This window comes from Alnus glutinosa, chromosome 2 (genome assembly GCF_958979055.1).
Source record: "Alnus glutinosa chromosome 2, dhAlnGlut1.1, whole genome shotgun sequence".
Classification (NCBI taxonomy): Eukaryota; Viridiplantae; Streptophyta; class Magnoliopsida; order Fagales; family Betulaceae; genus Alnus; species Alnus glutinosa.
Window position 1 is genome coordinate 26,268,214 of NC_084887.1, and position 17,374 is coordinate 26,285,587.

General features: G+C 34.8%; 3 protein-coding genes across 5 annotated transcripts; all 3 read right to left on the minus strand.

Annotated features, from left to right (window-relative positions):
• Positions 1–1,069: 1,069 nt before the first annotated feature.
• On the minus strand, positions 1,070–3,889 carry LOC133861356 (succinate dehydrogenase assembly factor 1, mitochondrial). Of its 3 annotated transcripts, none has more exons than XM_062297124.1 (2): positions 3,749–3,889; positions 1,070–1,593 (listed from the first exon to the last, which is right to left on the minus strand). In XM_062297124.1, exon 2 carries the CDS (start codon positions 1,512–1,514, stop codon positions 1,218–1,220), a length of 297 nt encoding a protein of 98 aa, XP_062153108.1. In that variant the 5' UTR covers positions 1,515–1,593; positions 3,749–3,889; the 3' UTR covers positions 1,070–1,217. The 3 variants fall into 3 exon arrangements, with proteins under 3 accessions (XP_062153108.1, XP_062153110.1, XP_062153109.1); XM_062297126.1 differs by having other exon boundaries at positions 1,070–1,547; positions 3,749–3,874; XM_062297125.1 differs by lacking the exon at positions 3,749–3,889 and adding an exon at positions 2,444–2,813.
• Positions 3,890–6,534: 2,645 nt separating this feature from the next.
• On the minus strand, positions 6,535–7,723 carry LOC133859250 (uncharacterized). The gene is made up of 2 exons (XM_062294585.1): positions 7,594–7,723; positions 6,535–7,205 (listed from the first exon to the last, which is right to left on the minus strand). The coding sequence occupies exons 1-2, from the start codon at positions 7,645–7,647 to the stop codon at positions 6,615–6,617; spliced, it is 645 nt and encodes a 214-aa protein (XP_062150569.1). The 5' UTR covers positions 7,648–7,723; the 3' UTR covers positions 6,535–6,614.
• A 2,379-nt stretch (positions 7,724–10,102) lies between these two features.
• On the minus strand, positions 10,103–17,310 carry LOC133862028 (uncharacterized). The gene is made up of 7 exons (XM_062297868.1): positions 16,798–17,310; positions 15,216–15,268; positions 14,111–14,203; positions 13,797–14,020; positions 12,731–12,797; positions 11,002–11,112; positions 10,103–10,333 (listed from the first exon to the last, which is right to left on the minus strand). The coding sequence occupies exons 1-7, from the start codon at positions 17,234–17,236 to the stop codon at positions 10,310–10,312; spliced, it is 1,011 nt and encodes a 336-aa protein (XP_062153852.1). The 5' UTR covers positions 17,237–17,310; the 3' UTR covers positions 10,103–10,309.
• Positions 17,311–17,374: the final 64 nt, after the last annotated feature.

The following is a 17,374-nucleotide window of genomic DNA, read 5'->3' on the forward strand; positions in this document are numbered from 1 at the left end:
ATTGGCTTCTGGGTAGTAAAATTGTCTTTGAAGATATAACCATGGAAGAAGTTGAACAAAAAAACATTATAGAAAGTGCCAAAGCCATGGAAATACGGACATAAATTTTTTACAAATTAGGTTGTAGGAAAATTCCTTTAACCCAATCTCTAAAAGTTTCATGTGCCTCTTATCATGTGAGTACAACACATGTTTTTCACATGCTTTTTTAATAGTATTAATAATAAAAATAAATAAATAAACATGCGATTTTATATACTTAAAGATTGTATTGAAAAAATACCTACAACCCAATTCGTAGAAAATTTAAATCCTAACAATACATAGTTTGAACTTTTGATCAAACGGCCAGATCGAGTCATTTGCCCCCTCTCACTCCCCTCAGCTCCACCTATGGGCCAAAGACATTTATGTAAATCAATTTGTTTAGGTTATTGTGTTATGAAAGTAGAATTCTACATCAAAGACCACTCATATTTAAGCACGCAATCATTGGCTTTTTTTAACGAGATGATTTTACTTTTGTACCACTTATTTGATTTGATTCTAAACTGGCTTAAGGATAAATCAACTCGATTGTGAGTCAAACTACAAGGACTAATTTAATAATTCTTTTCTTAAAGTTTTCACTCAATGTATTTGACTTTGAGATTATATGTTGGTTTAATGGTTTAGATCAGACCTTAATTAATGGTGCAATACTCTTATTAGAACAAATTAAAAGTAAAATATGAGGCCTTGCTAATAGAAACAACAGCTTGTGGTTGAGAGAGATGAGTACATATAGACTGAGTGGTATGGTTAATTAGGACTGTCTAATGATATTTTCTCTCTTGAATCTGATTCAATTTATAATGACTGAAGCTAAATTTGTTGTTTATGGATTCGGAGAAAAATGTGATTTGACTTCTTTTTTTTCCTCCAAGAAATCATTGAAAAAAGAGAGTTAAATATTCCTTATTTTCTATGGAATGATCAAATCAACTACTTCATGAAAAGCCCTACTTGCATGTTACAAATATTGCAAACTTGTTCATCATCACACCATAAACAAAACAAAAGCCAAGGGTTGGACATATAAGCTTGACGTAATCATCTATGTTACCCTTCAAGATTTATTTTTCCTCCAATATTCATTTAACTAATGAATCAGAAAAATTCCAGCTCAAAACAGGACAACAATCAAATCAGAAATAAATAGAAAAATAAGTCATAGTTCAAGGCTTATTATTAATGGTTTCAGAGACACTGATATCCAACGATGACAACCTTACAGTATCAGGGCTCTTGAGCTGGTCAAGCTGTTTCTTACCAAGGCGAAGTAAGTATTCGATGTAGATGAAATTTTTGCGGTCTACTTGCTTGGAATTACGGTGGAACTCAGCTGACACAAATGATTCAATCTTAAGTCGATCTTCAGCAGATTTGGAACGAGCTGCTCGCAAAAACTCTCTGTACAGACCAAGTACTTGCTTCTGCATTCCAGAAAGCCTTGGACCACTGGAGGCTCCCATGGTGTCTTATAATTAAGTGTGCAACTGGATGTGCTTTTCAAACAGCAACAAAAGCAATCTATTACATTTTACACTCACACTGCAGATCAACAGAAAACAAAAAATAGTATTTATTTGTGAACTTTAAACAATAACAACCATAACTGAACTTCAAGGAAAACAAAGAGTGAAAGAGGAAATCATGTTTGTAAGCAAAGAGGAGAAATCTTACTTCTTACTTTTAGACTGATCACAAGAGGAAAGTGGATGAAAATGACAGTGAAAGAAAAATCATAGAAAGTGGCTATGTATATGTATATGCATATGCAACAGTGCAAGATTAATTTATTAGTAGCAACATGAGTTCCCAATTACATAAAAGAAGAGAGACACAATTATTTGACATGTGGTACTTGGAATTACGACTTTGAGCATTAATTTCGCTTCATGAGCTTAGGACAACCTAACAAAAACAAATGCAGTACAAATATACTTTAGAGCAAGAGATATTGCAACCCCAAAGAAAAATTGGAAAAGAAAAAGGAAAAAGATGTTGGAAACTAGAAATCCCATTAAGAATTTATATGGAAGCGAAAGATTTTTAGCCAAGACGCAAATTACATTACCATATGAACATAACTGAAGCTTGAAAGCATGCTGCCTGGAATCAGATTTCAACGACTAAAAGACCATAGGTTAATAGCCAAATATGCATTAATAAAGAGGAAAACAATAGAGCCTCAGTTACATTTCACTAATATATGTATTGCAAACTAAAGAGCTAGAACAGGCTATAGAAAAGCAACTGGGAAATTTTTGTGAACTTCAAGCAACAACTTTTCATGCATGGTCACAATGATACAGGGGTGATTAAAAGGGAAAAAAGAGGAGGCTAGTGTTACCGCTACACACAAAACAATACAGGCATTTAAATTTGAAACTTGCTTTACCATTCTTTCCTACAAACACAAAATATCTGTGATTAAACCACTACTGACTTCTGTCAAAGGGCGGCATTTCGGTTCAACCACTTGATTGAAATCAGGTTTTTTTTTTTTTTTTTTTTCCCATTATTCAAATGGTTTTGGACAAAAATTTCCACCTTTGATCCAGAACAAAAGTTTAGGCGTGGCTAAACCAAAAGTTCTGTGTGCATCTACTGGGTACTAAGATTCAGAGACCATTCAAAAAGAAAGATCTATGAGCTTCTTCCAAGAAACAAAGCCCTAGTGCTCTACATGTTCTCCTTAAAACAATTGTCTCAGCTGGAAAGCGACAGGAATATCTGTGAGGATAAAATGAGGGCCAGCAATTATACAATCACTGAAAGTACTTCGAAAGTTATGAATTGAACCTCAGCTGGATAGCAACATGTACAAAGACATCAATTTTTTTTTTTTTTTTTAAATAAAACATGGGCAGCATGTATCAAGCACCAAACCAATGACAGAATTTCCTCAAGAGTGAGAGATCGACAAACAATGAGAGCATTGAGCATTGAGCATTCAAGCATCCGATTACCATTCTAAAATAAAACGCCGATTGTTAATCCAAGTCTCTCATCATGACTAGTTCTCAAATTATACAAGAAGCAACGTAAGCACTTAGCAAACACAAAATTCATAAAATCAAACAAATCATTGGATAAAATATGGCTAATTAGAGTAACCAAAAATACGCTTTCCAACCACAAATAACCAATAACAACCTAACCAAATCTGATAACCCTATGTGCATACAATTAATTGAAAACCACATGCAAGCTTAGGAATTAGGATCATGAAAAAAGTAAAGAGACATGACGAAAAAATCCAGCTGAAGTATTGGACTGTGTCAGTCAGTCTCTTTCAATCACACAACGTGCACAGAGGACTTTCCTCGAATATATGGTGGACTTGACACATGCACTTCCAGTCAAAAAATACTGAAATACGCACATTCATACGTGCATTAGAGTCTTAGACACCTAAATGTACAGATAAATAACATTTCATTCGGACCCATATCTTAATTTGTCTGATTTCGAGGAAGATCATGTCAAAATGATAAGCTAATATAAACTCGAAGCAATCAAACAATAGCAATTACTGGTGACTGGTGACAGTTTCTTCAAAGAGTGACACTTCGTTTTGTTGGTATAATATAACGAGTACGCAGAAATCAATTCTATATATATATATATATATATATATATATAATGATAGAAATCATACGCGAAATTGGATTATATATAAATCGTAGTATGTAGAAAATACCTGTAAAATTAGACAGCGAGAGATCTGGAGAGAGAGAGAGAGAGAGAGAGAGAGAGAGAGAGAGGCAACTGGGTGACGAATCAAGGCTATTAAACTCATTGAAACGTGTCTGACTATTATAGGAGCAAAAGAAAGGGTGTGACTATTTCCACGTCCAAAAAGGCTGTGGACACATGCGAGTAAATTTAAAAGTCTTTAATGTGGTACTTTCTCTCTCTTTAAAAATAATGTGCTTTAAAAATTACAATTTAATTAAAATTTAATTGTATCGATCCTCAATTACAAACTTAATATTAATTTTAAATGCTACGTCATTTTTTAAGTGACACAAGAGAAACTTAACATTACTCGTCCGCACACATTCTGTTAAATATGAAGTTGCAATTGACAAAAGTTGCCCTTTTGTGAAAAATAAAAGGAAAAGTACACATAACCCCCTCAAACTACTATTCAATTGTCAATGTACCCCCTAAATTACCAATTGTGTCAATTTCCCCCCTTAAACTACCAGAAAATGTCAATGTCCCTCCTAAGACTAACAAAAAGACAAAAATGACCCTAATTTTTTTTTGAATAAGGCAAAAATGTCCTCATAAATTCAAAAAAATTAAAACTAAAACTAAAAAAATTAAATAAAATTAAATAAAAAACGAAAAAAAAATATTTAAAAAAAAGAACTAATTTTTTAATTTTTTTTTTTAAAAAGTAAACAAAAAATAACTGAATTTTTTTTAAAAAAAAAAAACAAATGAAAAAAATAAAAAAGAAAAACCAGTTTTTATTAAATTAAAAAACGAAAAATAACAAATTTTTTTAAAGAAAAAAAACGAAGAAACAAAAAATAACTGAAATTTATTTATTTATTTTAAAAAAAACAAATGAAAAAAAACCAGTTTTTATTAAATTAAAAAACGAAAAAGAACATTTTTTTTAAAGAAAACAAAAACGAAAAAACAAAAAATAACTGAAATTTATTTATTTATTTTTTAAAAAATAAAACAAATGAAAAGAAAACCAGTTTTTATTTAATTAAAAAAAACGAAAAAGAACAATTTTTTTTAAAAAAAAAAAAAAGGAAAAAAAACTGAAAATTTTTATTTAAAAAAAATAATAAAAAACAGTTTTAATTTTTAATTTTTTTTTTGGAATAATTTTTTGTTATTTTATATTTTTTTAATAATTTTTTTTAGTTTTTATTTTATTTTAATAATTTTATGAAGGGCATTTTTGTCATTAGGGGGACATTGACATTTTCTGGTAGTTTAAGGGGGGAGATTGACACAATTGGTAGTTTGGGGGGTACATTGACAATGTTGTGGTAGTTTGAGGGAGTTATGTGTACTTTTCCCAAAATAAAAAAACAAACCCACTTACAAAAAAAGGAAAACAAGTGAGTAATAATAATAATAAAATCCCAATCTTAATTCTTATGAATTTGAGTCCAGTGTTACATTAACCACTGATTTGACAATAATACATATTAGATTTAACCCCAAGGAGTTGGCATGACGATTAGGCTTGTGGTTCCGAGGGAATATCACCTCCGAAGGTCTTAAGTTTGAATCCATTCAAGTGCAAACAATTTCTTGGGGCTAGTCACTCCAATTGTGTGGGGAGGGGTCTTCGAACCTCTGATCATCTGCTAGTAATTTAAGGCTCAATACTTGGTGTGGCGTCGGATATTAAGCCGGAGATTAGTCATTGGCTCTTGGCAAGCAATTGTTGCGCTCGGAAGGTTCGACTACCACCTCGATGGGCCAATCGTTCAATGAACAAGGTACATTGCAGCAGTGAAAGAGGTACATTGCAGCTATAGGAATTGCAGGATACCTCCAACCATCTCTATATACTAGTTTACAAGGAAAAACAAGAATAATTTTGTAAGTTGCATGTGTTAACTTATGTTAATGCGCATATATAACTTACTTTTAGTCATAGGCAAGTTTAATAATTGTTTTAATATAAAGCCCTGGGAGCATCTTCGAGGAAACCATCCAATCAGAGCAGAAGGTTGGTGGGCAATCTTTGAGGATATTATTTATGCCATATAGGATTTGCTTCCTTGTATTCTTGGGCTAGTGGTTCTCTTTGGGAGTCTCTCAAGTTAATAGTTGTTTAAATATTAAGGCTCCAGTCGTTTTTGGTGTAAAATATTTTTTCTATTTTCAAGTGTTTGGCGGAGCATAAAATATTGGTCAACTTGACAAATATTTTCAGCGGACCAAGAAAAACAATATTCGCGAGGAGTAAATTTGTTTACCCTTCTCATCTACGAAAACCATTTTCCTCCGCTTTCCGAACACCACCCCCCCTTCCGGACAGGCTGTAAGCGGGCCCTTGTGAGGTCCACTTGCCCGAGGTAGACCTCACAAGGGACTGACCTCTCACAATTATTTATCTAAATTACAAGCAATATGAATAGAGTGCATTGAGCATGTAGACCTCAACAAGACCTTCTCACAATTGTTTGTTCAAATTGAAAACAATATCAAAAGACAATTGCACAAAATCTCGAATGCCTTCAATACTCGCACTCTTTTCCTTTGTAGCTTCTCTTCGCTATCTCTCAATTTTCCTCCCAACTTCTCATATTATATGAAAATATAAGATATATTTTCAAGTCAAATGCTGAAAAATGTTTTTCGAACCGTTTTCAAGAATAGAAACAAACAGCGGAAAATAGCAACTTTTTCAATCCAACAAACCGAAATAAACAAACAACGTGAATCATGTCTTGTAGCTAAGTTTCCTAGTTTAATATACCAAAAATAATAAAAACCTTTTTAAAGAAGTGGATCTTATTTTCAATAATTCTATATTTACATATATCTCGAGTCGTGAACAATTTGTAGCATAGCATGAAATTTTAACTCTCAAATGTTACATGAAATCTATTGAATCTCCTGCTCTCGTGCTTACCAGCTGATCCAATTCTTGTCAACTCCATTCCTTCTCCTATAGGAAGAGTGACAGATTTAACTCCATTAATCCTTCTCTTGACAACTTGAGGAAATGATATTCTGTCTCTTCTATGGTAAAGATTGTTCACCACAACTATAGACCCATTTGGATTAAGGTTTATAGTCTTGAATAATTTCTGGTGATTTGCATTAACCTTGCAGTCGATCACTGCAAAATCAATATGCATATATTGCTTGATCACTTCACAAGGATTTCCATACACAAATTCGATCATGTCTTCAAGATGATCATTTCCCATAAGCCCAGCTCTCAGCTTTTCTGCATGATCTTCATGAAGAATACAAACAAATCGTCCACCTGTCTGCTTTGCAGCAACAGCTAGTCCTATTGTTAATGGAGATATCCCATCTGAGGTGATTTCCACCATTAATCTAGCACGATTTCCAGCTGCCAAAGCTGATATAAACTCGAAGTATTTGGGTTCAATCAAGTTTGAGCTTCCAACAGAACAATCTTGGTAGTTGTGGATCTTACACTGCAGAATCAATCACACTATGGAATTAGGCATGGTTGAAAACCAAATTAGGAAACAATATATAACATATATTGGGATAGAGACATTGATGCAAACCAACTATTACAAAATACAGAAAAATGATAAATGGGCTCGTTGGCTCGTTAGAGGGAGTCGTGATCTCTAATGGCTACTCCGAGAGAGTTTTAATAATCCATTTTTAAATAGAGAAACAATAGTGATCGTTATAAAGATAATTACTAATTAAAATATGACTCTTAAACTATCTAATTAAGAAGAATCAGGATTTAACTTCTTAATAGAGATTTATTCTTTATTGGACTCTAACACGAGAATGAGACGATCATAATACGATCACAAAAAGGAAATCAGAGGTAGAAATTTATACCAGCTTAAGAGTGTGTAGGTAAGCTTTCATGGCATCTTGAGCAGACCATTCCATTGTCAAAGGGAATGCAAATATTTTGAGTATCAGAGATTCAAATTACTTCAACCAAATGTTTGGACTTGGGGACAAGCAAAAGGAGATGGCAATATTTATAGAACTTGGGGAAGATTCTTTGATGTCGGTATTTTTTATTCTTCCTTGCAACCAGTTAAGGGTGTTTTGGAAGCCTGGCATTAATTGGATTCTATGACATCAGGACAAGTGTCCTATTGTAAAGATCATTTGAGGGGGGTAGGATTTGCATGTAGGTGAAGTCGTGGCAGCTTTTGAGCACTTTCATAAATTCAAATGGACCATCTGGCTGCAAAATTTTAAACGAAGGAGATTGCTTTTAACGTACGTTATTCAGATATGGGAGAAGACACATGGCAGTTGACACCTGCCCATGACATGAAGGTAAAGTGAAACGTGGAAAGGAGTGAGGTTTTGAATGAGAGTGAATGAGTGATGCAGCTGAGAAGCTCTCATTTTCTAAAGAGGGAGTCTTTTTCTGGGTTGATTTTTGCAAGGGAGGTGCACCTCCCTTCCTCCCTCAGTGGTGGTGTCTCTTAGCTCTTTTAGGATTATGGTGTGTTTTTTTGTTCTTTTATGGTATGTACAAGGGGAGGTAGATTTATCATAACCATTAAAGCTGTGGAGCTTTTATTCCCCCAGTAAATTTAGTGGTGGCTGTCCTTCTCCGAGTCTTTACAAGGATTTAGAGCTTTTGTGTTAGTTTTTCTTCTTCTCGTTCTTTGATAGGAGGTTCATCTTGAGACGTCTGGTGGGGAGTCGTTATCGTTCGTGTCGCTGATGGAGCGTTTTGGCCGAACTTTATCTTTTCCTCTATTTTTTGACACCAGATATGTGTTTTTTCCATCGGCTTCTGAGAGACACGCGCCACTCAGATGGATCCACTGTTGTCTTCTGGTCCTGCCGTCGTTTGCATCGGCCGTGTGGGTTATCAGCGACTGGCGCGTGGCCGTCACGCGCCAAGGAGGTCTTCTTCTTGAGCAACGCGTGACGGTTACGCTCCGCTTTTTTTTTTTCGCCGTGCAAAGGTGGCACCCGGAAACAGCGAGGTCGATATGCTGTTTGGTAGCTCCGAGGGCAGCGCGTGCCTTACACACGCCGAACTTCAACGATGACAGTGCCCCTACTGCCGACTTGGGTTGCTTTTTATGTTAGATGTGTTTGTGTATTCCTTTGTTACTATATACAGTTTGCCTATGTATGACTCAGATTTTATTGAAATTTTTATTGTAATGGGAGCTTAAATGTAATTCTAGTGAGATTTGTGATTCTGCCTAACCAGCTGTTTTTAAGTCGGATCATTCTGGCTTAGAGTGTGGGGGGTCTGTCCCTCATTTCTCAACTTGTATGCCTTCGGGCTTTTCAAAATCAATAATAGCACATGTTATTCGTTTAAAAAAAATAAAATAAAATAGCTTGACAATTATGCCACTGCCGAAAATGTCTTCGCCGGAGTGCCCATAAAAGAAGGCACAAGGGTTTTTTTTTTTTAATGACTTGTTCGTTCGATTGTTCAATCAATCCGATTCTTGCGAGCGGGATTGTGTATCTAGAATTTAGATGTGAAAAAATGTTTAATATAAAACATACACAGCACCACTCCACTGTAAATCATTGGAGTCAACCCCAAGAGGAGACCAAGAAAAAATGGACAAAAGAAAGTATTTTATAGTTGTAACGTGTTGGTGATTTTTTGTTATTTTTTAAAGGTTTCTTAAGCAAAAAGCAAATTTGCCTCGTTCACCGAGTACTTGAACAGTTAAATGGCTCCAAATCAAATTGTTTACAGAGTGGAAAATTCTTGTAAGAATAGCTTGAACAAGTACAAAAACAAAGAGCTAAAAACTTGGTAAAAAGGCAAGCAATAGTAAGCTAATTGCTCACATGAGGCTGCAATATTGTTTAATTAAAACTCAGAGCTTTCTTTTACTTCTTAGAATGGCACGATCAGGTGTTCAATTTTTTGAAAAAGATGTTTAGATAATTTGACTTTACGAGATAAAATTATAAAAAATGAGATAAAATCTTATTTGTTTTTAAAAAAAAACCCGAACACCGTAATAAATAGAATCAAGATTCTTCCTTCTTCTATTATTATTAGTTTTTTTTTATTTTTTATTTTTTAAGTCATGGTAAGACTAGGACTTCAATGACTATTCCAGGTCGACTATTTGTTTTTAGACATTGCAAATTGGCTGATTATCAAAGAATTCATTGAATCTATGAATAGGAATATAGGATCACCCTCTTATAGGTTTAATCGAAGTTTTGCTCTCCCCCCATCCCTCTCCCTTAAGAGAATTAGCATGACCCATACTTTCGGAACATGATCCTCTCCATTTTTATTTTGTGGTCTAAATTTTATTTTGTTGCATCTAATAGTGTACACGGTACCACTTCACGTCATTTAAGCTATAACCATGAAAGAGAATGGAAATAAAGAAAATGGGCGAGGTAAATGATAAGGATTAAGCTATAACCACGCTTATTTACTCTATGTAGTATATCATACCCGATACACTTGAAAAGAATCAAAGGTTTCTATTTGAATTGATTAACATACTTGAATTTACAAGACTGGTGCACCTGTCAATCCTACTATTCAGATTGTGATCCATTAATAGGGTAGAGCCATTATTTGTGTCTACTCAATATCTTTTACAGCATCCTGCATCATAAGCATCAGAAATGGAAACGAGTCAGCCTGGTAGCAATTGAATAGCTTCAGAATTTAAATATCATTAGTAAGTGAGATCATCAGATTTCTCCCACCTCACATGTACCTTCTACATTTTAAGTACAGACAAAATTATAACACCACGCTAACTCAACAAAATTTTGGCTTGTTTCCACTTTTCAGGGTCAATAACATGACTACACCACCTATAATTAGGGGTAACAATTCGTGTTTGCATATCGGGTTCGAGTCATGTCCTAATCATACTCATTTAATTATCGAGTCAGACTTCTAAATTATAATTCACTAATTTTGTGATGGATTCGTATCGAATTCATGGATCATGTCAAAAATTGTTAGCCCTATCTATAATGCCCCATTGTAATCTCAACGATAGTTAGGTAATGGGATTGGTCAATTAACCGACCGTGAAATAGTCCACAAGAAATTGAAGTGTTAGATAAGAGGATGATTAGCATGGATAGTTGGGTAATTAAAATTCACTAGTCAGACAGGCATCTAATTTGCCAATATGTTTGGTTATAAAGCAGTTAGTCTCCTTCACTGATATTAACCGCGTACGGAAATAAGCAATCAGGACAGGAACCACAAACATAACTCGTTGTGAAAAAGAAAATGGTATACACAAGGGGCATCACCTTTGCAAGCCGTGTCACATAAGCTGCAGCAAGTGCTGTGGCCAACAGTCCAAGCCCAAGTGTAATTAGCTGGCCGTTTCCTCCAGGTAAACCAACCTCAGATTCCTCTTGCTGAAACGTCACCCCAAAAAAAAAATCAAAAGGCAGACGATCAGGTTGAATCTGACTACAAATCAGCCTCTTTAATTGAAGATCTTGATATAAAAGGAGTGAAGAGACTTTAATTCAATTTATAATTGGCTGAGATGGAATAAACTCAAGCTCAAACAGCGCCAACGAATGAATGACTGCTAAATTTGCACAACATCAAAATCTTAATGCCAATGCTCTCAGTAAAATGTTTTAAATCAAGTGTAATTTGCTTGTTTACACTTCAGGATCGCATTTAAAAACTTCTACAGTGTGAAATTCTACTAAGGAGCATGGAGAGGCGTCTAGCAGGTTGGAAGAAATTGTATTTATCTGAGGAAAAGCTCACACTTATGCAAGTACGCTTTCAACTCTCTCGTTTACCAGCCTATTTCTTATCTCCTTTGATATACCCACCCATGTTGCTAATGGTTAAAGAAGTTACAGCCGGATTTTTCTAGGGTGGGAATAGTCTTAATTTGGTGGATAAGTATTAATATTATTGTTGTCTTGCATTTTCCTTCCTATGTAGCATGGTTAAACTAATAAATAGGCAGTCATATCATAATATCCATATCATTTATATATCTAAACCGTTCAAACATATCTATAGAGTATGAAGACAAACGATTTTCAAATTTCGCTTCAACTAATGAACTACATCTTCACTTATATTTTCGGTGATACTATTGCATATATGAGTCATTAGATAACTTTTATTTTCTACTGAAAACGAGTATTGAAATCATAATTTTCAATCCATTTTCTATCATATAAGAGAGATACTTAACCTATTGGATGGTCTAAGTTGTGACAATGAATCACCATTATACTTAAAAAATGATGTGGCCTCATCAACCTTGATGGGGAGCCACCCTATCAACTATATCTCTGTGTTTGTGCAAGCACGCGTGTATTTTTGTGTATATGTTTATTGGGGAAATTACATTTATCTCCCCTCAATCTACCACCCTTATTTTTTTTTTTTATAAGTAATTGCAATCTACCACCCTTATTCCCACAATCTTTCAATTTAGTTAATCTATCCTACTGATTTTCATCTACCATTGGGATTGCAATGTCTCTCTTCTATTAGGATTTATTGTTAAATTCTAAAATAATAAAAAAGATGAAGAAAAAAAAAACTAAAAGAAATGAAAAAAAAATCAGAAAAAATGGGGAAAAAAACCCAGAAAAAAGACCCACGGCTGGCTGTGGGTCTGTGCATATCCAAGCTATTTTTTTTTTTTTAAGTTATAGTTTTAATTTTAAAAAAATTATATGGGTATAATGGTCATTTTGACATCATGTGCGGGTCAGGTGATGCATTTGCCATTTGAATTAACGGAAATTGCTATTGGAGGACATTGCAACCTTAATGGTAGATTGGTAGGGTACATTAACGTTATTGAACGATTGGGGGAGGGGGGGTGTAAATTGAAGAGGAAAGTGTAGTTTCCCCATGTCTATTTAAAAAATATAGACTACTACTTATCAAAAAATAAATATAGAGACTAGATGTGAATAATGTGATATTTCAATTATTAGCATCAATACATATAGGATTTTCAGCAAGAGGAAAAACCAATTTAAAACTCACAATAATGGCTCGCCCAAATGCACCAGCACTCACATAAGCCCATGTTCCTGGAAGCATCCCCAACCAACTGCACAACAATTATTTGAATTGATTTTGGCTTAGAAAGCTGAAGATCACAAGGATTTTACAAACACATGAAACTTACAACATCCTAAGTGATTATGTTTTCTGTAAGTTCCTGAACACTATCCTGTTAGCTTATAAATAAGTTTTAGTTAGGTATTGTTTTATCATTTTTTTGCACCACAAATCTGCCAAATAAAAAGATTTTTCTGCATTATTGAGAAATTTATGGCATTTCTTCAAAAGAAAGAAGCTAGTGATTCAATAGATTACCTTTTTTTTTTTTTTTTTTTTTTTTTTATAAGTAAGAATTCATTAAAAAGCACAGAAGGGCGCAACCCTAGTACACAGGAAGTATACAAAAGTGCCCATAAACAGAGGAAATAAAAGAACAAGAAAGTAAAAAGTCAGCGAACAACAAACTACCCGGGCTATGCGCCGACACCCAAAGATATAACATATTAAGCACCTTTCTACAAAGAGCCCCAATAATAGATTGCCTTTATTGCACAAAACCCTCCAGTTTTGGCTAGGTTACACACCTAATTTCCATATTTTGAAATAATCACAATCTCATCATTGTGAAACTCATTCTACTTTTTGAACAGGACAAGTTTAAGGAATGGACAAACTCAAACTTTGCCCCATATACATTAATAAATATCACTTGAAATAAAAAGAAATGAAAATTAAATTGACAAGTGGAACCATGATTCTGGAAGTATAATCTCATTCTAGCTTCTTTATTTTCACTTAAAAAAATAAAAAATAAAAATTCTAGCTTCTTTATTTGCTACTAAAGATTAGTCCAAAAATATCTCTTCAAATTTCAACCTAAAGGATATAGTATTTCTACGTTCTAGAGTGAAATGATCTTGAGGAGTTCAGATGCACATAAACAAGGCATTCAATTTCAATTAGTAATTATCAAAAAAGGTCACGAGAAAATAGAGAACCTAAAAAACATTAGTCATGAGCATCATAGGATCAACAAGAAGCAGACCTTCCCAAAACGTATGGTACAAACTTCACGGATGTCAATCCATATAAATAATTCCCCAAAGAAAATGGAAGTAAAGGGCTCAAACGAAGGAGGGTAACAACTCTGAAGCCATTTTCCCCAATTGCTTTGTCAATTGCTAGAAATTTCTTGTTTCCTTCAACCAGTTTACGAATTCGCTCACGAGCAAAATATCTAGCAATTAAAAAGGCCACACTGGCTGCCATCTGAAAGAGGTTTAAGATAATAGAAATAAATAAATAAATAAGTAGACATGCTTGAAATTTTGTTCTAACTTGCAAAAGAAATTGACTCACAGTTCCACTGATAGAGACAATAATAGTGCCAATAACAGGGCCGAAAAGAAGACCAGCTGACAAGGTCAAAGGAACGGCTGGAATCGCAAGTACCTAGGAACATAAAAATTCAAAGTCAGTGTTAGCAGATAACAGCCGTATATATCAGTGTGTGTATAACATTGGCAATTGATTGACATTGATATGATATTAATGCGAACGAGGATGCAAAAGTTCAGGAGACTAGCTGATGACCTTGGTTCTTAGTCAATACAGTCCTTAACTTTAGAGACTACGTAGACACTACACAACTCTCATTTTATGATGTGACAAATAGAAATGCCTACCTAATTACTTTTTGGATCGATACGTTAAAGACCTAAACATTTACTAGCATGCACATCTAGATGGGATTTTTTTATCCATATTAAGGCTGAAAGAATTGATGAAAATAGATTTAGTACTATTCCAGGATGCCTGGAAGCTTAAAAAGCGCTGAAGTATCCATTTCTGACACATTGAACATGGCTACAGCGCAAACACGGCCAAGTATGTGTATGGTACTTGTCCATGAATTAGAAAATTACATTTCAAATTTCGATACCTTTGAGACATGGCAACATACTGTGGGGATACAGTTGGGACACAGCTGACACAAGTTTAGGGTTAAAATAACTTTTCTTAATAAAAGGGTTTTCTAAAATGCTTTGAGATCAAGTATTAGAAAATAAGATCTAAATGCTTTATTTTGAACATTTGAAGGATCATGTAACAAACTTACTGGTGTTATTTCAATAAAATTTATGAATGGTGTATTTTCAGGATAGATGTGAAAGCTAAACATGATGCTAGTTATTTTATACTTTAAACATATTTTCTTTCCTATCTATTATTACTTGAAAATATATGTTTTTTAACCTTCGCTGCTTATTATTATCCATCTTCTAAATAATATATATAATATATAAACACAAACATATATTTATTGATTGATTAATTAATGTGTCATAGCTCTATCCTATCCTAGTTTTTTTCTTAAAATTCTAGTATCATCGTATCTAATGCCTTGTGTTGGGTAGCAGTGCTTCTTAGATACTATACTCAAGAAAGCATTTCTGGTGCATACTTCCAATCCTGCATAAACTGCTACAAATAAAGCATATCCAGCCGGGCCATAACCTGTTCAATGAAAAAAAAGTAATATAAAATTAAAAAAAGAAGTGCATTCTTTTGTAAAGATGAGCTAAAAGTTATATTGCTATCTAGAGGCACCATCAGAAAATGCTGCCAGCAAGGGCAAAGAAGAAACACAGTTTAGCAGCTTAATGGCACCAAAAATGAGGAAAAGAGTTACTCCAATTTGTAGAGGAGGTCAGGTCTCTTATCATCAAGATAAATCAAGCATTTTCATTCTGGAATAGGTTGGAAAATATCTCCAACCAAAGTCAGACACACAAACTATATTCAATTTTAGAACTGCATGAACTTCGAAATTAGATTGTATGAGTGAGCACAAACTCTAGGTTGCAGTATTATCAGGGCACACATATGGCATAAGGTGCCTCAGGTTTCCAATACTGGCAATAGGTAGCATTAGCAGTTTTAGGATGAAATCAGGTGTTTCACATGTTAAAGCTCTCCTTTTTACCAAGTTGTCACCTTGTTTCTGTTAGAAAATTCAATCAGCTTCTCCATCCACTTCAAAATACAAGTGCAATGGAGGAAAAAATGCAAATCAGATTAGAGCTCACATCCATAGTTAACAGGTAAGTTACATTACATGTAAGCAAAAGCGTGTCTACAGGGCCTTTTGGGGGGTGTTTGAGAATTACAAATGAGACTTATCCCAAACAGATTAGCCCCTCACAGATGCTCTTAGACATTTCTTTCCCTTTCTGGTAAACAAAACAAAAGCCTCCAAAATTAATGGATCTTCCCAACAAAAAATATCCTCAGACACATACTTTGGAAGGCCACAATTAAAGGGATTTATATTCTCTCACTATTGTATGACAATAGGCTGCATTTAGTAAAAAGTGTTTTCAACCTAAACTGCTTCTCTACGTAATTGCTAAAAATGCATGCCAGAAAGTAGCGGGGAATGAGTCAGGGTGTTTGTCAAGAGGATAACTTTTCGAGGAAATGTAAACTTCCTTTTTTCTTTCTTTTCTTCTTCCTCTTCCTATTCTTCTCCTCTTTTTTTGTTTTTCTTTTGATAGCTAATTTACACATACACCCAGTGGTCTTGTACCCACGATCTCACTCTTATGCGGGAGGAGGTGTCATTTGAGCTAGAGCATATTGATTATTGACAAGGGAATGCAATTACAAGCGCAAACTTACAGAAACTCGAATTGTCAAATGGATCTCGGATTCTTGCAAAACCGCATTCCATGAAACTCAAATCCAGATTTTCAACACAGATCACCACCCCAAGTTCACATAAAAATGTCAACAGGGTATTCTCGCAAAACAACAATCAATGAAACCCGAAGTAACAGGATCAACAAAATCCATGCCAGATTTTCATAAAGCCTGAAAAAGGTATGGAATTCCAATATCCAATCAACAGAATCCACACAAAAGGGTGGGAACATTCAGAGAAACCCACATTGACGATTACAACACAAACTAACAAAATCCAACCCAAATTGGAAAAACACTTCAAAAGGGTACATTTTTTTTTTTTTTTTTAAAATTACCATTACCTTCGATGAAAGTCGAAAATTGGTTCAGGAACGCACTGATCTGGTCCTTGTAGACATACCCAACAGCGGCAAACCCACCAACCAAACCGACCAGCAACACACCAGCCAAAATGGTACCCTTAACCGCAGTGTCACCCTCCAACTCCAACTCACCCTCCTCGTCATCTTTTCCTCTCTTATCACCACCACCACCTCCTCCACCGCCGCCTTCTTCTTCGCTCTTGGGATTGCTAAAGAACCAACCCAGGCTCTGTGGAGCAGTACTAGGAGCAGTAGTATTCTTCTGCTTCTTGGTCTGTTTCAAAGAAGAGCAGGGAGTGAAGAAGTGGAATCTCTTGTTGGGTCTGAAGCTGAAGAGGAATGAGGAACAAGGAGAGGAAGGAGAAAAGCTGAAGAGGCATGGAGGTGGTGGTGGCCTGAGGGTGAGGAGGGAACGCATTTTAATTGGTCGGTGTGGTGTAGGATAAGGGGAAAGGCTGTTGCCACTGGGTGTTGAGGAAGCAGTGCCATGTAACGATGTACGGTGGGAAATGTTTTACCTCTTTTTGGTTGGTTTGGATTTGGAGTCACTTGTTGT

Bases quoted from the DNA above. Each gene is read 5' to 3' on its own strand.
- LOC133861356 (XM_062297124.1), bottom strand. From the start codon at position 1,514: ATGGGAGCCTCCAGTGGTCCAAGGCTTTCTGGAATGCAGAAGCAAGTA.
- LOC133859250 (XM_062294585.1), bottom strand. From the start codon at position 7,647: ATGGAATGGTCTGCTCAAGATGCCATGAAAGCTTACCTACACACTCTT. The intron at 7,206-7,593 runs GTATAAATTTCT...TTGATTCTGCAG, and splicing joins ACCTACACACTCTTAAGCTG to TGTAAGATCCACAACTACCA.
- LOC133862028 (XM_062297868.1), bottom strand. From the start codon at position 17,236: ATGCGTTCCCTCCTCACCCTCAGGCCACCACCACCTCCATGCCTCTTC. The intron at 15,269-16,797 runs GTAATGGTAATT...TTCATTGAACAG, and splicing joins ATTTTCGACTTTCATCGAAG to GTTATGGCCCGGCTGGATAT. The intron at 12,798-13,796 runs GTCTGCTTCTTG...ATTGTTGTGCAG, and splicing joins GTACCATACGTTTTGGGAAG to TTGGTTGGGGATGCTTCCAG.